The 25,324-nt window shown below is 35.2% G+C and overlaps 1 protein-coding gene across 6 annotated transcripts in view; it reads right to left on the bottom strand.

The window, feature by feature from the left end:
* Positions 1–25,324, bottom strand: part of ZNF236 (zinc finger protein 236) — a 74,628-nt gene that overhangs the window by 16,329 nt on the left and 32,975 nt on the right. For 4 of the 6 annotated variants that reach the window (XM_041408100.1, XM_041408101.1, XM_041408098.1 and 1 more), the window contains exons 10-24: positions 24,404–24,632; positions 22,430–22,702; positions 20,494–20,697; positions 18,563–18,707; positions 16,240–16,500; positions 15,739–15,989; positions 15,041–15,142; positions 10,021–10,172; positions 8,785–8,891; positions 8,539–8,690; positions 8,214–8,426; positions 7,435–7,714; positions 6,877–6,980; positions 2,673–3,038; positions 571–716 (exon numbers count right to left, since the gene is read on the bottom strand). In XM_041408100.1, the coding sequence (XP_041264034.1) occupies positions 571–716; positions 2,673–3,038; positions 6,877–6,980; positions 7,435–7,714; positions 8,214–8,426; positions 8,539–8,690; positions 8,785–8,891; positions 10,021–10,172; positions 15,041–15,142; positions 15,739–15,989; positions 16,240–16,500; positions 18,563–18,707; positions 20,494–20,697; positions 22,430–22,702; positions 24,404–24,632 (2,985 nt within the window). The remainder of the gene's footprint in view (positions 1–570; positions 717–2,672; positions 3,039–6,876; positions 6,981–7,434; positions 7,715–8,213; positions 8,427–8,538; positions 8,691–8,784; positions 8,892–10,020; positions 10,173–15,040; positions 15,143–15,738; positions 15,990–16,239; positions 16,501–18,562; positions 18,708–20,493; positions 20,698–22,429; positions 22,703–24,403; positions 24,633–25,324) is intronic. The other 2 variants (XM_041408099.1, XM_041408104.1) reach the window with 2 other exon arrangements.

Raw genomic sequence — 25,324 nt, forward strand, 5'->3', positions numbered from 1 at the left:
AACAATAATTCTGTGCAACTGATCAAACACACCATGTTCAAGAAAATAATTGTTTCACACATCTCAAGAACTTCTAAATGCAATCATCTCACCTCTTTCTGTCATTCTTTTTACAAGCTCAGTGGGAATTTAAATTGTGAATTCAACCATTAAAAGCTTGCAAAGTAACAGAGTGTCTTATGTTTAGAAAAGAACACTCTGTGCAGTAAGTTGGGTTTGTTTCGGGGGGGTGGGTGGGTGCCTTTTTGGGGTTGGGTGGGAGCCTAAAGTACTTTTGAAGTGTAAAGACAAAATGCAATTAAAAGAAAAAAAAGTACATATTTTAAAGCAGTCTGTCAAAATCCCTGAGAGGATTAAAAATCCTGAAAAAAAAAAAATTAAAGAAACCAAACCAGAAACATACCCCACTGTGCAGCTATTTTTAAGTTTTCTAACATTGTACAAGTGATACAGTATGTTACTAGCTCAATCAGCTCAAGAACTCTTCCAGAATTATGTAGGCTCCTTAAACTTTCTTCAGCCCTCAAAGTGACTCTACAGAATTAAAAGCAAGGAAAGTGAGCAACTCACCTGTAATGTTATGTTGTTAATACCAGTGGCATCTATTCCAGAAATCTGAACATTTTGTCCAACCAGATTAGCAGCAAGTTGTAACTGTATTCCTTCAAGAGTGGCCAAGCTACCATCTGTCAAGGACACAGTTAAGTCACCTCCAGCTACCAAAGAAAACAGTTATATTGTAATGATTTTATTCACCATTACTGACTACCTCTTTCAGAGTACTTATTTTTATAAATTAAATCAATATAAAAGCTACATACACACACATTTATTCATGACAAGAAACATAATTTGAAGTGCATATTTTGATTATAAACTAATTTGACTCCTGTTTTAAAGCTTCATAAATTCCATGTGATTTAAGGATTGCTATTTAGGCACTAGCTAGTGGCTTACAAAACAAGAATCCCTCAGGAGTACCATTAGAAATCTGGAGAAATTTGGTTTCGATTTCCTTGGCGAGTGTGCTGCACCTAAACAAAGCAGCATACACAAAGGGTATTCACATTCTGACTCCAAACATAACGTGAAAGTTACTGCCACACTTTGCACAGCACAGACAGTATCAAACTGTCAAAGTTCATTCTCTGTACATACATGGATGAAAATAAAGGTGAATTAGCAATTGAAATTCAAAAGTCTTTAGAATTTGAAAAGGTTCTAATTTCAAAAGTTGAATAGGCCATCTCTACAAAAGGCCTTGAGAGCATATATGGAAAAAGTAATCTTGTGCTGGATGTACCTTCTTCTCCAAACATCCTGAGTGTGCTCAACCAGTTTCCTTTGGTTGATGCTTCAAAAACACCTATCCTTCCCTCTTCAGAATACTTTAGTACAATAAATCTGGTTTACAATGCATCCAAAAAATACCTGCTCCGGCCAAAACCCACATTACTAGTTTCAATTTAAGAAGGTCTCTTTTTAGGACATCTGAATAAGCTAAACACTCCACCTTACTATGTTCAAAAATCCAAACAAATGAATCAGTCAATTTCTCATCCCAAGTTTATCACTAATTTTATCACACTATCACTGTGCCTGTCAAATAACATCAGTATCTTCTGAACATCAACAATTTGTTCATTTTGGACAAGAGTTTAGATCTAATCAGATAAGCTGGAATGACACAGTTAAATATGAGACTGCTATAATACTCTGAATTTGTGGGCATACCTGCTAAATCATAGACATGTACTGAAAAAAAATGCCAAAGCACATAAAATCTCACTTTCAGAAATGACAGACAGTCCATGACCCACAATTTAAGTAGTGCATTTAAGAGTACTAAGGCACATCTCCAGACACCTTAACACTATTCTGCTTTTAAAATCATCCCTGTCCCAAGTTTACCTGAGCACTTACACAAACATTGGGTCAGTGAGCACTTACACAAAAAATACCTGAAAAAAAATTAGAAATTAGCAAGGATCATTCTCACTTTCTTGCAACATGAAGCATGTTGGATGTTCTGTGCCAGTTGGGCTCAAAGACTAGCCTGTGGCACATTTAATGTGCCAATGCAGCTGTAGTCACTGTCAATCCATCGACTGATTTCATATCTTGGGCACTCAATTATCTAACATACCTACACTACTAGTTTTTTGTATTGTTAAAGAGTTTTCTTGCTTTGTGTTGAGGTTGGGGGTCTTTTGGTTGGTTTTCTTTTAGTGTGGGTGTTTTTTTTTTTTATTTTGGAGAAATAACTACACATTTACTGTAGAGGATACACACTTAAAATACACTCTTCATTATTCACATAAATAACCAGTGTAGACAAACAGAGTAATTGTTTTACTTCTTTTCTTTTTAAATAAAACTAAGAAAGTATTACCACAAAGAATACAAGTACTCCAGCTATTTGTCATCTGCATTTTCTTCCTCTCTGTAGTGCAATACCACAGCAGAACTGAAGAAACTTTTAGGTGAACTGCATATATTTTTCTTTCATTCTTAAATAATTTATGTCACCACTGTGCATCAAACCATGAATTCAGTAAAACTCTTACCTGTTTGGCAAGCAGTTTTTGGCAAAACTTTCCAAACTCTAATAGAAAGCAAATTTCATAACTTGATCACCACACCACCACCATCACCACCCCATCCATTTTTACCTGACACTGAAGCAGGCAGGATAGCCTGACCCACAAGTCCTTGTTGAAGTAAATTTTGATCAAACTGACTTGTCAAAACAGAGTTATTCATGATGAAAACATTAGGGTCAGTTGAGGATGAATTAAGAAGACTGACTGATTGTAGTCCCTCGGTTGAAGTCCGGGCAACAGGCTTCCTAACTTTCTTTGTATCCGGTTTATAATGACACTGTATGTGGGTTTTTCTGCGCCCTGAAGTACGAAACCGCAAATCACAGTGTGGGCATTTGAAGGGCTTTGCTCCTGTATGCAGGCGCATGTGGACTTTTAGACTGCCTTTTGTAGAAAAAGAATTACTGCACACGTGACAACAGAAGAGCTTCTGGCCTAGAAAAGTTTCAAAATCAGAAAGATAAGTGATTAAACCCCTAAAAAGACTGAGAGGACTAAATCATCCATTTAACAAGCCCCATAACAGATTCTAAACTAATTTGAACAGATTAACTTAGAAATATTTGGACTTTTATAATTTGGCCGCTTTTCAGATGAATTAAGGTTCTCAATGAAGAGCATATTAGCGTCTTCCTTTTACTAAAACTCCATATGCTTTTAAAGCTTTCATGCAGAATCTTCTTTGGTCACCTTCATGCCCCTGTCATCCTCCTCATCCCGTGTTCCTGACTAATCCAGTTATTTCAACTACACAGCTCATAAACTGGAGAAATAGAAGTTTCATCTTGCCCTCTTCAGCATTTGGCTCCTATTTAATTAGCCACTCATTTCCTTTTTAATTCCAGCAGCTTTATTTTTCTGTTTCAATGCTGCCTTAATTAACCAGTATTAACAGATTACAAGTAAGAAATTATTACTATTAAGTGAGATAACATTCTAAAACAAAGTATCAACCCACAAAGTAATCCAGAAGTACAGAAATTTAGTCTATACATATAGAGACCTCTTTGTCTCTCCTTTCAGAGTGCATAACATCTGAAAAATATCCTTGGTCTCAAATAGAATTTTTAATGTACTACAAGTAACAGCAAACTACAGAGTTTATTTCTTGAACCATATGAACAGCTGTACAATTCAAAAAAAGTATAAGTATCTGTCTGGCAGAAAACATGCCACTGCTGCTGAAAACCCACTATAACTCCTGAAATTGCCAGGCCTTCCAGCACAATATTGCTTCCTAGCTAAACAAGGAAAAGAAACCCATGCATTTGGTAAAGAAATCACAAGAGCAATATGTGCCTGTGAGTCCTCCTATTGAGTTCTAGTTTCCATTTACACATCATCAATTACATCTCATCAATTTCCTGAACTACAATTCAACTTACTTCAAATAACAAAACCCTGGTGCACTGTTGTCACTTCCTGTTAAACAAAACTAAGTAAACCTCTGACAATGGAGAAGAAAGAGCCCAACAACATGAACCAGTGAAACAATGGGAATCTGGGCTGCAGCAAAATCATCTGCCACATTCACAGTGCCACAAAGGAAGCCATTCAGCAGTCTTTCCCACTAAATAAAAAATCCCCACCCATTGGGAGAAAGGGTGGTGGAAAAACAAGAGAGAGAGAGAGAGAGAGAGAGAGAGAGAGAGAGAGAGAGAAGAAAACCAACAAAAAAAAAATCAGGAAGGAAGAAACAGAACATCTGAAGTCCTGTTATTCAAATATGCAATGAGATTGTGAGCTGACTCCTGGGCTTTTTGTGTAAATGCTAGGAATATGTAAAGAAAAAAGAAAGATGGTTGAACTGTTTTCAGTAGTTTAGTAGTTTCGGGTTAGTGTCCGCAAGGAAACTTGGAGGGAAGATGATCACAAATTCGGCTGAGAAGTCATCAAGGAATGGCGAACACTAAACTGGCACTGCTCCCAAATATAACAAAAACTAAATATGTTTTATGCCACTGACACGCCACACTGCTGGTTACACAATGAACAAGTTAACAAGAGCTGTTATCTGAAACAATATATCTGAAAGAACTGTAACAGGAAACTGTAAAAGCAATGAAGACAGAAATGCAATAGTGTGTGACTTCAGTTATCCCACTTCAGCTACATCAAGATGCAGGAGTTAAGTGTTCAGACAAAGAACCATATGCCTCTCTGAGAAACTTCCAATCTTCCATTAAAGCCCCAAACTAATTCTCTGGATCAATGCTGATTACAGATGATATCAGGTAGGTTCCTATCCAGGCAACTTTCATTTACAGGTGAGGAATAGAGTAGCTTTTCAAACGGAACTATTTTTAGGGGAGTTACAGATATTAATACTGTAATTTTTTAAAATTATTCATTTAAATAAATTATGTGTCTCTCAATATAAAACCAATGAACTAGCAGGTGCAGGTATTGTCCACAGATGAAGACAGCATTCCAGAAAGCAATCTAGGCTCAAATGCAGAAAACTGCACATTAGCTAATCTTCATCCAGCACAAGCTGGCCCAAGTTTAAAAAACATGGAAAAAAACGCCCATAAGATAAAATGAACTACAATAGGGAAAAGGTGATGTGGCTTTTGCAGTGAATATTACACCTCACAAATCTGTACGTGCTCTTTGAAGAAGATCAGATGTCCACTGTATCTGTATTTTTGGAATTTTACGCTGGTTTTGTACGAAAAGACCTTAATAAAAATGACTGCCACAGGATAAAAGGGAAGAGTCTTTTCATGAACTGAAGAAAACCAGTTCTAAGACTGAACACAAATGGCTTACATGGACAATTTTCAAAAAGCTGTAAGTCAGCAGAAGAGCTCCTAAGCACCTGAGCAAGGACTCAAACCATCAAAATTGTACTATATGTAATATGAAAGAGAGAATGAATTGCAGGTTGGGAAAATCTGTTTCAGGATATTAAAATAAAAATTTACAAAGCTCCATCATATATTATCAAAATGTCTGTACAACCACAAAGAGCTAAAAAATTAAGAAGAGGAAACAATTTACTTCTCAAACAAAAATCTAGTGGGCTTATGAACAAAATTATCAAGACAGCAAAGTGACAATCAAACTTGAATCCAGGAACTTACTACTACTGACTGTACTGAAGGCCAATCATTTTTACCTGGTTTTTCTGCATACAGAAAACAACGAGATAAAACTAATGTAAAATATTCCATTAAAGCTAGCAAGCAAAGAGATGCAATCACTTATTCAGAGTCCCACAATCTGTAAAGTGCTTGAACCTGAAGGTAACATGACACAATTCCTGCTATTTTCCTTTCATTATCGTTACTATCTGCTACTGTCTGTCCTGATCTACACAACAATTCCATGCAACATGAGTACTACTTCTTACTAAACAACAGTAGGAAGTACAAATACAGTAAAATGAAGAAGGAGCTTCCATGACTGAAATAATAATTCATTACAGCATTAAAAGATTTCTCTCTTGGTTTTTTTTTTAATTTTTGAAAAGAGATCATAATGAAACTTAACAAAACTGTAGACAGTTTTAGAAATTAATTAGTTCAGGACTGGGTTTATCACGGAAGTTCAATGCTAAGAAAAAAATAAGTATGAAAGACTTAGGTTTTTTTTTAGTTAGTGCAAAATCATAGCTGAAAAATACTACTATTAAAATCAGACCTACGGAAATTCAATGCTAAGAAGAAAATAAGTATGAAAGACTTAGAAGGTTTTTTTTAATTAGTGCAAAATCATAGCTGAAAAATACTACTATTAAAATCAGACCTCTCTCGGGAATACAAAAGCCTACCCTAAAAATCTAAACATTATAGATATTTAGGTTTACCTTCAACTTGCAAGATTCAAACAGCTAAATGCTCAAAATCTTTGTACTCTTATTTTCCAGTTTACATAGCAGTGCAAACATTAATGTTTATATATTTTTTTCCTCTAACTTAATTATGTAAGATTGCCTCAACTCCACCTTCTTACTCAAGAAAACCATTTATCCTTGCAATGCTACAGAAGATCTGACACGAACATACTCAGGATGCTTACATACAGTTTTTGCACGAGCTAAGACCATGCATTAGAAGCCTACTGAAGGCTGTAACAACACGGTTTATTCACAAAGTTCTGATGTGATTCTTTGATGGTGTCACAAGTACCAAATTTCCCCTAGCACTGCCATCCACAGTTCCAAATATTAGATGACAGTGAAACACAGTATTCCTTGCAAAATCTGTACCTAAACAGCGGTCAAGAAAGCAAACAGCTTCTAAACAAAGACATGCAAAACCTTACTGACCTGTGTGTGTTTTAACATGACAATCCAGAGTGGATTTTACAGTGAAACTTTTTCCACATTCATCACACTTATACGGCTTCTCTCCAGTATGGATACGAACATGCCTAATAATTCCAGGATACATGGACAAATGAAATTCTACTTTTATGTCAGTTTGTATAAATATTTATTTTCTATTTTATTAATTTTATAATTAATTAAATACTTATACCAGCATTACACTAGGCAGAACAAGAAGATTTAAATATTTGCATTTTTTCAACAGATTTTTACATGTTTCTATATGCAAGTATTAGAGCAAAAAACCCCAATTTATTCTAAAACTTCATAATAATAACTTTAATACTGCAGGAAAATAAATACGAAAGAGCTGGATTAGTCGCATTCAGAATATGTAGCATTCTGAAATATTTTAAACCACTGTGAAAAAGAAAAATTTATGTAAATATTAGTCAAACTTCAACTTGGGCATAAAGAGTTACATGAAACTGTTATTCCTAAAGTTTCTGGTGAACTATTCAGCAAATTAAAAACATATGAACATTTTCCATTCCTCACCTGACTAAATCACTGGGTTTTTTAAAGCTTTTGGGACAATAACTGCAACAGTTGGCATATTTGGGCTCTGCTTCCAGTTCTGCTTGCTTATCTTTCATCTCACTAATTCTGTCTTTCTCAGCAGCCGACTGGACAAGAACTTTTTCTGAAACAGTGGCACTTTCTTGAGGCCTAATCTTTGCCAGTTCTGCTGTCTCTTCTTCTGTAAAAGTTATGACACCAGGACGAGATTTTCTGGAAGTTCTTTCAGAGCTTTCATCATCATCTTCTACACATGCAACTATTAAGCAAAAAACCAAAACAAAAACCACATTTCTGTTTAGTTTAATCTGTCATCTGAAATTACAAAAAATAGAAGGGCTTGTTATTAAACATACAGCCACATTTTGTGCTTGGACTTGCACTATTATGGACTTTAATCTCTTTCAGACATCTAACTACTCATGTCTGTACTTCATTTTATAAAAAGCTGGATTTATGATTCTTATCTTTATAACAACTAACACAGGTTAAGTAATACGGGACAGAAGATCTATTTTAGTGACATATTAAAATAGCTATGTCACATACAATACCTTTACTGCACTGGACAGATCCTGGAAAACTAGTTTATTTAAACAATTCAGATAACAGCGTGATTTTAGCAGCTCTAAATAGCAGACATTATCCATGCTGGAAGCTTATTTTGTACCATTACTGTTACAGCATTCATGTAATCCACCAAACATCTGTATTTCTTATGTAGTAAGGACTGTAAAAGTAAAAATGAAATCATTTACCTCCTCCTCCTGTATCTGTAGCTGCTGCTACAGCTGAGGAGACTGCCTGATGTTTTTTCATATGTTTTTTGCAGTGAACAGTTGTTCGAAAGCTTTCATCACAGAATGGACACTTGTAGGGCTTCATGCTCATGTGAGTTGCCATGTGCCTGGTAAGGCTGCCATTAGTGGTGAAGGAGGTATTGCAAATGCTACAGCTGAATGCTTTAACTCCTTAAAGTAACAGAAACAAGTAAGTAGCATGCTATTTAAGTTTACTCACACAGGACATTTACAAAACCCAAACATGGATTAAGCTAATATAAAGCTGGTATAATCTGTTTACCTGTATGAGTCTTCTCATGTGACTTAAGAACTCCCGAGGAAACAAAACCACGGCCGCAGAGCTGGCATTTATAAGGTTTCTCACCAGTATGTGATCGTACATGTTGCTTCAAATGGCTGGATTTCTTAAAGCCTTTGTTGCAATATTCACATCTATTAGAAGAATATAGTTTTCATTCGTTTCATGCAATTATTACCCATAAAAGATTCAGGAAATTCTGTGACAAATGCTAGAAGTGTAACATACCTATATGAACGCCTACTTTGATCTTCATTATCCTCAAGAAAATGAGGCCGTTGGGTGTGCAATTCAAGTTCTTCCTGTGGTGACTGGTCTTGCATCAAGCGAGTGGTCTAAAAATCAAAGCCTCAAGTGAATTTCAGTAACACAATATTTAAATATAGTCTCACAAATAGGCAAGAAAAAAATTACAGCATTTACAGCCAACACAAGTAATTAAATTTATGCTTTCGTACATTTTGATAGGAAATTAAGAGTGCAATGTAATACCTCACTCTTCCATACTGAGAAGGAAGGCATAAAAATGTTCAACTACTGAACTGGAATAAACAGACAACATAATGCACTTACACTTCCCTGAATCTCCACAAAAATGTATCTAAATTGTCCAGATTTTCTAGTGTTTGAAGAGTTAAATTTAAAACTAGATCAGCCATTTTAAACACTGAGTAAGCAGCAAAACATAGTGCTGCTGACAAACTTCACTACTTTCTGAACACTCCTGTAAGAAAAAGCAACAACAGAATAGTCCTTGAGAAGAAGAAATTTCAAAATTGAAGACAAGGAAATTCCAAAGCCTGTAGGCAGAAATGACTCAAACTCTTCCAGATCCTAAAACCCACATCAGTTCTCTGACAACATTTGCACTTTGCAAACAAGCTTCAATGGACAGCAACTAATAGAGATGATCATGCCAAATACATGACAACAGATTGTCTTCATGCTAGGTACTTCTAATGTCATAAAAGTTATGTTTAAACTGTATTTTTAGCAACTGAGTCCTTTTGCAAATTTAACTAAATGAGAAACACGCAAAAACATCATACACTGCAATATGCAAGCTCCATGAATGATCACTTAAAGATTTATAATGCTTTTTTTAATTGCCTGATCATATATGTCTATAGACACATAGATTTTATAATTAGGAGAGAATATAATGAAATCATGTTGAATTATTTCATAACATTATATCTTCTCCTTAGTTTTAAACTCACAATCCAACTTTATAGTATTTTTTTAAGTCTAGGGCATCAAAAGATACACTTCCTTTTCAGAAACTACAGTCAAAGCACTTATCCTCTCCTCGCCTTTCTATCTTCCAGTTGTTAAACATAAGCAATCTAGAGAAGAAATCCTGAAACTTTTCTGACTTCTCGTTTTACCTAATCACCAATGAAGCGGTGCAAGGAAGTCCAGCTGAACACAGAACAATTAATCCTGCCTTCAAGTAGTACTTACTACGTTAATAGTGTCTGTATTTGGAACCTGAAGAAGGGCTGGTGGATGATAACTCGTTGAAAGAGCCTGAGATTCAAGCGTGCTTGAATCCTGCAGCTGTTGTACAGCTGGAAATTGAGTCTGTTGATTGTAGCTGTCATTCACAGTAAAACCTGCCAGAAATTAAACAGTCATAAACCTGTAAAATACACTGATTTGGACTTTGAATAACACCACACTTTTCTGGTGACTACCTTCAAAAGAGAATAAGTAGCATTATCACACAGTAATAGCTGTAACTCTTCACTGTTGAGCATCAAAACACACACAAGTTTCTGGCATCTACATAATAGGCATAACAGGGTTACTTACCATTAGCTGGAATTCTATTGGAAAATCTCCTCCACAGAAAAACACTGTTTGAAGTTCCTTCAGGGTGTCACAATTACCTTAGAGCCATTGAAATTTTGAATTTCTTGTATGTAAGCATGCATGTGTCAAACAGGTGGACCCATCTCCCTTTATCCACGTTGGTACCACGCTCCCTTAACTACACTGGAAGCCGATCACAAGGATGCAAAGCTCAGTGGGGAGGATGGCGGGTGAGTGGAGGAGATGACCCAATAGGAGAACTCCAGTTTCTGATAAAGTAACCCCATTTTCTCCTACTTTGGATCTCCTCCACATAGCCCCACTCTTTAGATAATAGTAAAGTAGAGCCTCTCAAAGGCAAACTGCAAAGTGAAAAATAAACACATTTTTATTCACATTTCCGATATGAAACCCTGAAATTTTTATTTGGTTTTGTTCTCCTGAAATAGCAGATCTTAATAATCTTTTCTAAATGAATTAATGAAATGATAGCACCAATGATTGAGAGCCAGGGAAATACAGCTCAGATTGCAGTGGTTTTTGATGCTATTAGAGATGTCCTTATATCAGTCCTTTTAAATCTTAATACTTCCAGTATTAAAAAATAACCCACAATGTCATGTGGAAAAAATTAAACCACAGGTATCAGTAATTAACATATGGGCAACAATTTCAGTACTTCTGTGCAGTTTGCCTTTAGTGGACAAAAAGGGTGAAGATTATGAACACAGAGTAGAAACAAATCCACATCAGATGATCACAGCATCAAAGGCCAAAAAGCAATGCTTGAAGAATGTTTTTGAGCAACAGTAAAACAAAAAACCGGGATCTGTTGAGTTTAAGCAGAAATGTTCCCAAGAGACATTTTCCACAGCAGAAGAATATTGTAATCAGTAGAGGAAAAAAAAACTCTATTTGTATGCTACTGCTCCCACCATAGAATGAAAACTCACAAATGTAAACAAATCTTGAAAGCATTATTAATCAGGTCACAACTAGTCACCAAACTTAATGCTGAAACTTGCATATTATTTTCTCTCCTAGAAGTACCACAAGAGTACAAGAAAAAAAGATCCTAAAATCTGGACCTTGTACTGCAATTGGCCTTTGTGAAATGACAAAAAAGTAGTCGAAGAAAGCAATGAAAACTTCTGCATTGATAAGAGGGCTGCTAATTTCTACTTCTCAAATTAATTTAGAAGTATCTTTACAGAAAAATGATGTTCCCACTACATGGGATGAGAATACAAAAAAGCAAGACTCAAGAAACTGATGCAAAGTGATGTTACTTACATGCCCTACATAAAAAAAAACAACTACTAAATATACTATGTTAAACCCTGAAACTTCTTTTTTAATCAGCAGGTATATTTTACCAGCTAAGAAGGAAAAAAGAAGTTACTGTACTATGACCTATTTCATTTCACAATGTTTGAATGAATTATTGAGATTCTGAAAAATTTCCCAGGATCATACAATAAAATGCCCAGGAAGAGCACTGAATGTAGAGGTATTTGAGGACAAACTGAAGAAAGAAATGCTACTTCTGAAAGTACTTAGGGAATAAATGCAAACCAAAGCTGTAACAAGAATTTAAATGATGCATCCCCATTTTGCTCAATTCCTAGCATAAGGGTCAATTTCCTTTCAAAATGTAATAAAGATCTGGCAGTTTTGAGCACTCTAAAGGCATTTGCTACTGCCATACTATTTCTACAGAGCAGCACTAAAAAAACCCCATACCACCAAACACCAGAACCCAGACACTCAGTCTGAGAAAGAAATTTCACAACCTTTATTTTCTGCTCTTGTTTTCATCACAGTTTGTTGTTTTCCAGAAGCTTTTGATGAATCTTAAAAGAACAGAGAGTATCTCAAGCTCTGTATAACAAGTGGAGCCTCTTACTACAAAGTCCTCTAAACTCAGAATTGGATTTGGTGTTTTTCAGTACAAGTAATCATTTGTGTAACTTGGGGTTTTTTTGGCTTCAGGACATCATCCAACCTTTAATCTTCTATATTAACAAAACACAGCAAGAAACAGAATATTCTGGAAATCATTTTACTCATAGAAAGATATGACTTGCATGTGAGAATGAGAAAACAACAGTATGAGAGTTTGTAGTAAATATAATATTTAATTCAGAAGAAATTTCACATCTTTCCTGACAGATCTTTTAAATTCTAACACTATAAACATTGACATGAACATACGCATCTCAGCAGGGATCAGTGACTATCAATTACTTGCTCTGCAGGTTTGCTTCTTAGGCAAAGGCAACCAGCTGGACAGTACTGACTGCAAATATGTGTAAACAGTTACTGAAAGATCAGAATTCTAAATCCTGAGATTGCAGATCAGCTTCTTAGGAAAGCAAATAGCATTCTGGTGGCCAGGGTATGTTTGTATGGACTGTAGAACCAACAGCATTTGGACTTCTGGTTTTTCAAAATCATTTGCCACTACTTGAACTATCATCCAACCATGCTTACAGGGACACTTTAAAGGAAGTAATGGTGATATAATTTATATGAAAACACATTTGGTGACAGGTGATATTCAGTAACACAAAGAACAGTTTCAGATAAAAGACACATTTTTTGTTCTGACTTCACTTAAAAGTCTTCAAATGAAGATGAACACACTACAAAGAACTTAAGTCCTTTTCATCAGCCTCCAAATCTAGCTCAAATGAATCATTTGATACTGTAGCACCTCATAGGATCTGCACTTCTTTACAAGTCTGAACATATGAAGAAAATAATCTATCCGAATAAACAAGAAATTCAACAGAAGTATTACAAACAAACCTGAAAGAAGAAGAAACAAAGTTCTGCCCGGTCTATGCAAACCTAGAGATTACCCTTATTTGTCTAAAATGCAAAGTTGGGGGTTTTCCCTCAAAAAAAGGAAAAAGAAAAATCAAACAACCTTTCAAAGATTTTTTTACAACTCCTACATAATTTTATTAATAAACACTGAAACAAAATATCTAATCAAGAATACAGCCTATAAAGAATAAAAAGACAGTGTTTTAAGCTTGAATGTTCTGCCTAGCTGATAGGAAAAAGGAATTAGGAGCATGAAGCACAGATGCAGACATAGGGAGAGGGTCGACCAATTTAACGCATGCATCCGCGCAAATGCTTACCTACCTGAAATTCAAAAATTTTGAAGGGCTCCAGGATCTTCAAGGAAACTTCAAAGAGTTGGGAATCTGTGGATGAGATTCCAAGTAGAATAGGAGACGTCTTATACAAATGAGACTTTAACATGCCCACACCACACGTTCTGTTTCTCTGAACCAAATTTACAACATACTGGTGATCAATCTAGATTTCTGATGAAAGAATTTTTTTGTGGATTCTAGGAGTCTTTCCCCTCCCCAAGAAATCATTTGATATTTATATAACACAGAAGATACACATACACAGAAACTGAGGTTTAAATAAGATCACAAAACAAGTGTTACTTATTGGGTTTATAAATTCTAAGGAGCCATTAAAAAAATACCAAACAAAAAACACCACCACTCTTCAGAATAACGTAGAACAAAAGGCTGCTTTTTTTCCCCGTGGTGTCTTCTCATTCATTTGAAAAACTGCAAAAGTCAACCAATGAAAATAATCATAGTATTTTAAGAGGATCTGGATCAGTCTTGTTTAATAAAGGTGAAGACTTTAATTTTCTTTTCTTTACATGCAAAGCAGCACAACCTAGAGAATTAAAATTGGCAAATTATACTATTTCTTCACAGTGTGACACAACTCACCACAGTCAATTAACTTTTTACAAATGATACTATACCATTAAAAGGGAATGAAACTAAGAACAGAGAAGTTTGTGCACGTAGAATACAAATTACTGGTTATCAGCTACAGAAAGTTATTTCCTGGAGTGAAAAACAAGGAGATCAAGGGATAAGCCAGCAATGTTTCCAAATCAAAACAAATGAAAACCCCTTCAACATTCTCAACCTCAGCAACAGCCCCCGTGCCAGAAAACTCAAAACAACCACCAAGAAAACCCCCAAACAAAATTAGTATCTTCATATTATGTAACAATTCAAGAAATCCAGCTGTGAAAAGCAAAAAAAGTAATTTCTTCACTATTTGCAGGCTACACACACTTACACATATTCCTCTGTATTTTATGGGGAAAAATAGTTTCCAAGTGCTTATAATCTCTTTAGTTTGCTAGTCCCTTTGCTCTATATAATATAAAAAGAAACTGCTGTGGAAAGTATGATTTTAAGTGACTATATTTTGCACTTTTTCCGAAATGAGTCCCAGTAGCTACTCACTCAAATCTTAAGACTATGTTTCTGATCATCTCAGGTTATGAGCATATATACCAAGGGAGAAACCTGTGCAAATTGCCTACTGCCACAGCAAGTACAAACACAATCAAGAAAAGAATATTATATGCTTGACTGTAAAACCCATACTGTAATGACTAGACATCAGCTCATAAAAGCAAAAAAAAAAAAAAATTAGGTATTCATAATATTCTACCAAGTATAGCTTCAGAATGGCAATTTTTTCCCCAAGTTCTCTGCATTGCAGTAACTTTGAATGCAGATGCCCACTTTAAATATGTTTTATCATAGCTATGCTGTAAAGCCAGATTTATAAAAACTACTTTTTACCTCCTTTATTTATTACTAACCTTGTGATAAGCTCTGTTGATCAAATGGCTGCTGTGTTATAGTCTGTTGCTCAAACTGAGTGATGTTTTCCTGTAAAGCATGCTGGGATGTCACAAATCTATCTGAAATGGGGAAAGGAAGGAGAGGGGAAAGGGGGAAAGAAAAGGAAAAAATATCAAGAAATTAAATGTATATTTCAATTGTTTCGAAACCCCCATATTTTACAGTCATCCAAATTTTCGCATTAAAAATAAACTAAGCAATTATTAGCTGAACAGGTATTTAAATCTTTGTTTATAGTACATTTTATTTATATTCCCCTGCTGTACTTCACTGCACCATGAAAAAGAGCAAAGCAAAACCAAAATATTTTGTTCCACTATTACAAATAAAATAAGAACATGGAACATTCACCTCAAACCACAGGTATTACTTTCTAAGTAGACTATAAAGCAGTGCTTTTTAATAATCAGAGAACTGACATGATAAGGGTTTGTGGATGGATAATTTTTTGTATATTTGTTTAGTAGTTTTGCTTGTGACAACTAAAGGTGCAATAGTAAACATAAACACAAATGAATGAAAATGTACTATATACTTTAAGTATATAGTAACTAGCCTTTACTCCATGTATTTTTGTAGTTCCTGTCAAGGAACAATTATTTGAGAAACTGAAAACTTACCTCATTATAAACCTCATCATATTTCAAATACTCACCCTCATCTTGCTCTAAAGGCTGATCAGCCAATTCTTGTTCTAGTGCTGTTTCTTCTGTGCCTACTACTGGCTGCTGGTCTAACTCTAAAATAGCTTGCTGATCTGTTGCAACAGTTTCTGACTGCTGTAGCTCATCACTTTGAATCTCCACCTGCATTTGTGTAGAAACATGAATGCTCTGCTGATGTACTGTAGAATCATCTACTGAAGAAGACTGCTGATTCTGCTGAAGTTGCTGTGCAAGTTCATATCTACAAAGTAAGGTTAGAAAGTCTTTATGGTTTCAGTTGGACATTTATCCTCTTTATATGAACAATTTTTTATTTTTACTGTACACCACAATTTACTATACCTGCAAAGGTACCTAAGGTTTGCTAACTATAAGTAAAAATTCTTATTCAAACATGTACAGTTGCTACAGAGCAAAGCTGCCTTTCCAATTATCTTTAAGGAATGCTGCTGAACTACAGTGGAAGATTTACACAAAAATTGCAAGCATACCTGTGAGTCTTCATGTGTTTTTTACAGTTGAGTGATGTTTTGAATGTTTTTTGACAGTAGGGACACATATATGGTCGAAGGTCATTATGGATCCCCATGTGCCGCCTGAGGCTACCACCAGTAGTGAAGGCCCCGTTGCACACAACGCACTTGAAAGCTTTCAATCCAGTGTGTGTTCTAATGTGTGCTTTCAGAACTCCAGCTGACACAAAACCTCTTCCACACTGAGAGCACTTAAATGGCTTTTCACCTGTATGAGACCTTTTTAAGAGAAAGCAGAAGTTAACATAGATTCAAACATATGATTTACGAAGTTGTTAAAGGACTCAATTTTAAAATGAGCGAGATAAACCAAACAAAGGTGAAAGCTGCATGGATGGAAGAGGCCCCAATTAGGAAAAGCCAGAAACTAAATTTTATTAAGTCATAAACAACCTGGCAGGGCTAAAAACAATACTATCTGAGTAGTTTTAGTTATGTTGTACAGTCCAATCTCCTTTTCTGATCATACTTTGTTTCCATCACAATATTTGGGTTTAATTTTTCCATTCCAGATGGTGCAGTAGTTCTTCAGACTAGTATATTATCAGTCACATGTATTTTATGTATTTTCCTCAATTCAGCTAACAAACTGTCCACAAAAGTTTGGAGAAAAAGACATGGTTCTCCTTATATATACTACCACTACATTTAACAACAAAACTCTTGGGACGGGAGGAAGACAGACAGAAGGAAAAGTTAGGAAATGAAATGAAATGCAACAAGAATTTTAAGGGTTACAACTGTAGCACCTCAGAAGAGAGGTAGAAGGAAGGCAATGGGAATGCTAGGAAATGGAAGATAAAAGAAGCAAGATTTAATAAAGTCAGGAAAAGTCAGGGACAGCTCATGATTACAGTAACCTTGGAAGGCTATGACCACCACATCAGAGACCATAACAAAGTATATGACAGACATTAAGATTACTCTTTTGCTACCAATATACATGATAAAAATTAACAGCAGGGTGTTCTGACCTTCCTTGGTGTGTCTGGGGGATTATTTGACACACTATTCATAGTCACTGCTCTACTAAAAATACACCTACTACAAATATCCCTCTTTTTCAGACATTTACGAAGAGTAAACATGTAAAAAGAAAAAAGTTTCTAATTTCTCCACAACCCTTAAACAAAGCCAGACTTCACTCAGTACTCTGTTGAAAGATCAAAGAAACACAGCAGCAGGTGATTGGTACCCACATCCTATTTTTGCATTTTCAGTAGAATTCAAAATTATTTCCATTTAAATCAATCCATCTGGAACGTATCTACAGAAGACAATGAGAAATCTAGGTAGGATATTACAAAAGAAAAAATGGGATATTGTAAAGCTTCCCTTCCTCCTGTTAAGACAGCATATAAAACCCAAGAACTGTTTCAAGGCAATGTGAGAACTTAAAAATACAGAACTTGATTTTTAAGCAGGACAGAGCTTACACTGCAGAAACAAGCAGATTGACACCTGTTGTATGGACTCTTCCCTTAAATTCCAGTAACCATCTTTGGAGGGTTTTTTTCACATTTCTTCTTCCAGTTGTTTATAGTTTTTAAGTCAGAGAGCACTGTTTCATACCTTGACTAAATGTTAAATCTCATTGCTTGTAAAACCACAATGTGATCTAACTTTGAAGCTACTCTTAATTTTAAAACAAAACTGGATTAGTTACCTCTACTGGTTCTTCTACAACCTAAATTTTTTTATGACTCCATGACTGTGGTTCTAACAAGCACTGACTACACAGAACTTGAACTGAGCTTCAAGGAACAAAATGATCCCCAGCAACATTTACTCGATTACAATGTAAGCTCCAATTCTGTTAGTTTTTCTATACAGAACAAAAGGCAAATTTCTGTCTCAAAATATAGGAGTTACATACAAAGCAGGCAATCTGGAGTACGCAATTACAAAATTACTATAAGAATTCACAAACAATGCTTGTTATTTTCTATACACAGTTTTGGAAGAAAGAATCCAAGCGTAAGCAAACTAAACTGCACATTGAACACAACCACTTATACTGCTAGAACTGCACATAGCCATGAGTTAGTCTAAAGACTTAAGAGACTTAAGAGATGGTAAAAAAACGTCTTTTCTGTGAATACTATATAAATATCTAAAGATTAACCACCAACTCTACAAGAAAAAAAATAATCAATTCTCACTGGTTCAGTGTTTAAGAGATGGTAAAAAAACGTCTTTTCTGTGAATACTATATAAATTTTATGTCTTTCCACAAATCTGTTATGGCATACATTTCCTTTCTTGATTGTATTTATTTTACCTGATGTGTTGTTTAAGATGACAGGATTTTTTATAGGCTCGATGGCAATAGTAGCATTTGTATGGTCTCTCTGCGTTATTCACAAAATTACTGTTAAAATAATTTTGGAAGACCTGGCTATTCCTCGGGATTGGCTGGATAAGACCTGCATACATAAACACATACACAAATAGGAAAAATTGATTGGTGAAGTTATTCCAAAGATGCAATAGTCTGAAGAGCTAGTATTTGAAAAGAAAGCATGACTAAACTTGTAGTATCCAAAAATATAAAGAAAATGTGCATGTTTTCAGCATTTGCTTAAAATTATGCATACAGAATTACAGATATTATACTGTACGTGGTATTTTAATGGTAAGTTCTTGTTTTACCCACAGGTCCACCTGTTACTACAGTAGCAGTCTTGTCCAAAATAAGCATTAACTTTTTCTAAACTTGACAGTTACGAATTCATTGCTGATCCAATAATATCTTCTCCTTCCAACCTCGACCTTAGCAAATGATATTTAATCAGTGTATATCAAGTATTACCAGGTATAGAAATGGACAAATATTTAATATGTCCTTTGGGAAAAGCATTGAAACAGACAGAGAACAATTTGCAGACTTTTTTTTCATAGGCTTTTAGAAAAATTAAGACTATTATAGAAAGCAAAGTATATATCAACAAAAGTGCCACTCAAAGACTAACATTATTACAAAGTAACATTATTAAGTTCTTGACACCTCTAAAAGAACTATTATATTTTTGGGGGGGGAAAGGAGTAAAAGTGCGGAAATATTGTCAGAGAGTTGAAAAAACATGTCACATCTTCTAGATAAACAGCAGAACATAGTTTTACATTGAACATTCTAATATCAGCAGAGTTCATGTGCTGTCGGCATCCATAGGAAACAACTTCTATAGTATTTTTTAATTAATATTAATCTTTTTCCAAAAATCAGACTTTCACGGCACAGATATTAATTGAATTGAAGTGGAGCTTCTCTTCAAAATTGAGAAATGGGATTATACTTGCTTCTGGGTTTCACTCAAGAAAGAAATACTGTGTGATCTGTCTGAAGCTGTCAGCTAAGTTTTGTTTGCACCCCAAAAATTTAAGTTTCTTCTATGTGATACCAAAATAACCCCTATTCTTACTTTGAGTAACTCCTGGATGCAGTGAAAGCAAGAGGATGTTTAAAGAGTGATAAAAATTTTATTGATATAAGATAAAGGTATTACCAATGTAAGGTTCCACCATAAAAATGACTGCACAATAGACAAAGTCAGGGGTTAGCAGACTGTTCAATCAAACAACAGAGTAAACACCTCACCCACTACATTGACCTCTACTGGATAACAATATATTTTTTTGTACAACTTCTCCCACAAAGTGGTTTAACATGATCTTGTAACAATATTTATACAACAGAATTAAAATAACTGGATGAATTCGCCAAAGCAGGTTCCAGAATTAAGCTGCCCTTTTTCTGAAATATGACCACAATTACTACTAATTAAGTTGAGGTCATAATTAAAACAAATACTTTAAAATCATGTAACAGACTGACTCATTCATATCTGTAATCTTTATTACAAACGTTCATTGAGACATGATCATCTTGAGAAGACTCTTGGTCATGAATTGTCATCTCCTCTATACCAACGGTCTAATAATATTCAAATTTAACTCCCAATATAAAAGTGCACATGGCTTCTTACTGGAAAGGATTATACAATTTAACTGTAAATAAAAAATACTGTTCTTATTATTTCTAGTGCAAGCAAGCTATAAAATACAGTACTTTGCTGAAGTTTGTTTTTGATGACTTATTTCAACGTGCATCTTTACAAGTGAGCTCTGAATGCTTTTCCTTGATTAAAATGCAACCTCTATATTCCACTGAAACCCAGATTTCAAGAGAGTATGGATTTACTCGCTCTTTACCTAAATCAGTTATGAGTATGGGCTCTTGCAAAGGGATGTCTGGTACTGGACCACTTGACTTTCCTACTCGAACTTTTGTGGGTTTACGTTGGTGTCTCAGTTTTCTTAGCTCCGTATGTTTAAAATGTGAAGTGATATGAGTTTTCCGATGGCCCGATGTTCTGAACTTCTTGTCACAGTGAGGACAAGCAAAAGGCCTAACACCTGCAAAAGTGAAAAAAAAAAAAACCTTAAAATTTTATTTCCATCAACCTAGAAATGTAGCTTTAGAATACTGATTCTCTTTCCTGTACTTTTTTTTTTGCTTTCTCTCATGGTGTTTATTGTAACACAGGTTTTCAAAACAGATCCATAAAACTCAATCAAATTAACAACTAATCTGCTGAATGGCTATTTGACTGAAACACGTCACTTGAAGCAAGTTTGTTATCAAGAAACTGGATGATGCAAAAGTGACAACAAATTTCAAGTTTCAGAAGCTGTCCTAAGAATTGCATGTGGCAGGTTAAAGTCTTTCCAAAACAAACTTTTAAAAAACTGTGAGAAAAAGGAATCAGCAAACACAGAGAAGTATGTTATATAACAGGATAAAAGAGAGGGAACAGGGATGTAACTAAGTAAAACAAAATCTAGATCTGTCTCTGAAAACATCAACTCTGATGGCAGTCAAAAAAGCATTACGACAGAAGTATTAAAGAAAGACGGTTTTTTAATGTAAAATCCAGTAGAAATATCTCCTTGAGCGAGATTTCCTAGAGAACTTGGTAAGTAAGAGACAGGCAAAGCTGAACAACTTTCTGGTTTTGTTCAAGGGGAAATCTTGAAGGCTAGGAAACATGACTGGCTATTATGAAGACAGCTTTTATCAAGTTCAATCACAAGCAGAAAAAATGTAGAAGAATGAACCATTCCTCACAATGCAATAAATGAAACATTATCTGAAACTACAGAGCAGTTCCATAAACACTGGACTACCTGTTTTCCAAGCCACCTAGTGCTTCTGCCACTCTGAATTAATCTGAATGCTTGTATGAAGTAAGCCTGACTTTAACACAAAAAAAAATACTGGCTTAAAAGTTTACAAAAAAAAAGTGGAAGACTTTCTGCGGATAAACCAACATTAGTATTTCATGGATAAAATACATAAAACTATAAAACCCATTGGATCCCAGATGCACCTAAGCCAATAAATGATACTTTTGCAGAAGGCAATTATATAAACAGGAATTAAAGGGAAGAGCAGCACTTTTATCTTGTTGAAACTTTATTTACCTGAACAAACAAAGAAAGAACTTGGAAAACAACCAGATAACTACCAAAAGCAGAAAATTCATTGCTGTTTATGCAAAGGTAATTCAATCACATAAAAAGATTTTGAAGACATCATATGTAAACAAACACTATATGATCAGAGGTGTTCTAGGATATTCACTGTAAGATGCTGAAAACAGGTAAGCTTCTGAAAACATGACGCAAAACTGCAATGTAGAAGATAAAATGGGATGCAGCCAGTCCTGAGTTTTACAGTAAAATTATAAAAAAGTGTGGGCAGGAGGAGGAGGGAAGATCAAGAGCAAATATTAAAGATGACTGGAGATAAGTAAAACCAGAATTCAAATTGCAAGAGTATGACTCTTCAGAAAGCACAATTCATAAGTGATATTAGAAAGGAACAACAGCTGACTCATAATCAGAAAATTAAATGTCAATGTTTTTTGTAAGAGCCCAAAGTTTCAAAGCCATGAAACACTAGAAAGTTATGACAAAAAATGACACTCACTCATCACTCATGTGTACAACACTAAAATAATACATTCTCTGATTGACACTAACAATGACATGGCAGACATGTCTACAGCTTACACATTTCACAGTCTTTACTCATTCAAGGTCCCACCCACATCACAGAATACACAAAACCATCTCTAGGCCTTACCTGTATGCAGGCGAATGTGAACTTTTAAACTCCCTGAGGTGGAAAAGCTTTTCATACAAAATTGGCACTTAAAAGCTTTAATGCCAGTGTGTGTTTTTATGTGTGCTGTTAGAGTGCTCTTCACGGCAAAGGCGCGGAAGCACTGGGGACACTTGTATGGCTTCTCATGGGTGTGAATGCGAATGTGGCGCACTAAATCGCTTGGTTTTTTAAATTCTTTGGAGCAATATGGACAAACATGCCACCTGATTCCATTTTCTTCACGTATAGAACCTGAAACAAGGAATACCAAAATGAATGCTTTTTAAACCTTCTAACAATTCTTGAAAAACCCCACTACATTGATGCTATTGTACAAAACAATCAGACCACAAAAACACTTTGTGAAATAGATGCCATCACAACACACTTCACAGAAGCTTAACTTCTTTATCAGATATATTCTACTTCATGAAAATGGTGATGGGCTGTAACGACAAAAAAAAAACACCCTAAGAGAATCCTGTAGAAATTGTGCTACTTGAATTTCAATGCCACTTAGAAATGTAGAATGCAGTTGTAAATGCAACATACCAGTTAACTTATAAATAACATATCTAACACAAAATTATCCAACAATGACTGTAAATCCTCAACCACAAGCACACCAGATTATTTTACATACTTAACGCTTACCTAACTGGAGGAGATACTTTGCTTGATTCTCTCTTGCAAATTCAGACTTAAATTACATTTTGTAAACTTGGAAGAAAAACCGCGCAAGTCCTTCTAACAGATTAACAATTTAAGGCTGCTTTTTTACAGAAGTTGCTTTATGATCCAAGAACCCTAAGGTCTATCCTAAGGCAAGAGGACATTTTTTTCCTCAACAAAAAATGAAACAACTCCCTTCTAAAACCTATCAGAGTTTTTTTATTTATATATGTTGTTCAATATCAGATTGTATTGCTCATTTAAATCAGTAAACCTAGTGCTTTTTCCCTATCAACACACTGAAGTCATGCTACTTTACCAAAACAAAAGTGGTTGTGTTTGACTCTACAGCAGTGACCTTTTATTTTTATTTACAGTCACAGCTAGAGAGTTGTTGCTGTTAAACACAAGTAACAAAATAATTATACACCAGAGGAAAAATTGAATGTTATTTTTTATCACAGCTATACTGAAGAAGACAAGTTTTTACTTTAGATTAATTTCCCCATCCCTTGCAAAGGAAAAGCAACATCATTGTACCTAGGCAGATACTACAGTCACAGATCAAAGGCTGCATTAAAGCACTGTATATCCCAGGCTGGCTGCTGAAGTAGGAAGGCCTTACTTGCAACAAACAACTTCTAGCAGCCACAAAGCTCAAGCAACCTTGAAACTGAAGTTGCATTTAAGCAACTTAAGCAACAGAGACAAAATGCAGGCTTGCATATACACAACACAGTACAGAGGCAGAATAACAACATGTATTTATGGCAACAATATCATATCAGTACTGTGATTCCAGAGACAGGTGACATAAAGAATTATTCATAAGGCCAGCCTTTGTCCTTCCCTACATGAATCAGACAAGATCTGCAATACTGCCCTTATGTCTCTGTAAGGCCTCGCTTCCAAAGGGGAAGAATACTCCTTGCAAGAACTCTACTCTGGGACACACAAGGAAAACCCAGTCCTTGTCAGAGAAAGATGATGGGAGAGAGAATAATAGATTCACATACTTTGTCCTTTTTCTGTAATCCACTGATTTAATCCAAAAGATTTAGAAGTGTAATTTAATTTCATGCCATCCTGACATCACTTTTTAATGAAAATATATTTCATAATGAAAACTGTAACTATTATTAATCATACCTTACACTGGATTTTAGATAAGAAAAAATACTGTTCATAACTAATCCACAATACATTTTGGGAAATCCCTTTATAAAGCCATAAATGACTACACTCTACAGCACGAGAAGTAGAAAGCAGTGGCAGTATTACCAGGCAAAAATGGTGATTTTTTCTTAATGAACTTTTTTTCTTTTTTATCTAGTTTATCCGTACTCTCTTGCTCCTTATCTTGTTCAGCACTATTAGAATCAGCCTGATGATTTGAGAGGCTCGGGACATCTGGGTTCTGATCCTGGGCCCCAGCAGCCTTAGCCTGGCTGCAGTCAGTAGAATGTGCAGAGACCGGAATCGACGACAACCCGCTGTTCTCTAATGCTTGCTAAAAAAAGAACAAAAAAACCTTCTAGGTTAAGGAAGAAACATTCCACAGTTATCCCAAACTTTTCTCAAGCAAGTATTTAAAAGCTACAATGAAAATATAATTAAATAAATTTCTCATTCTCACAATATTTCAGCTATACTTCAAACCTGCAAACACATTATTACACTACAGTAAATCAGTGACCCCAAGGAGGGGAGAGAAAGGATGCATCTGACTGCATCTTATCAGAAGGCTAGTTAATTACTTTATTATACTATATTATTCTATAGTATATTTCATTACATCTAAACTGAATCTGCCGAGCACTCAACTCTGCACTCAACTGCACAGAAACTTGTGACTCTCAGCTGACAGTCCTGACACACACACACACACTTGGCCCTGATAGGCGAAGGAAACAAAGCACCATCACTTTGGGTAAACAATCTCCATATTGCATTCTACTTTGGCACAACACAGGAGCAGCAAATGAGATAAGAATTGTTTTGATCGTTCTCTTTTCTGCTTCTCCCAATGCTTCTCTTAGGCTCAGAGAATGTGAATCCCACATTACACACCATTGATTTCTGATTGTGAAATTTTAGATTGGATTTTTTGTGCTTATAGCTACCTTCTAGGAAACAACTTTTTTTTTTCTTTTTTTTTTTTTTTTACTAGCTATCAGGATAATAGTTATGTATCATGCCGTT

This window comes from Onychostruthus taczanowskii, unplaced genomic scaffold, assembly GCF_017590055.1.
Source record: "Onychostruthus taczanowskii isolate IOZ18803 unplaced genomic scaffold, ASM1759005v1 scaffold29, whole genome shotgun sequence".
NCBI lineage: Eukaryota > Metazoa > Chordata > Aves > Passeriformes > Passeridae > Onychostruthus > Onychostruthus taczanowskii.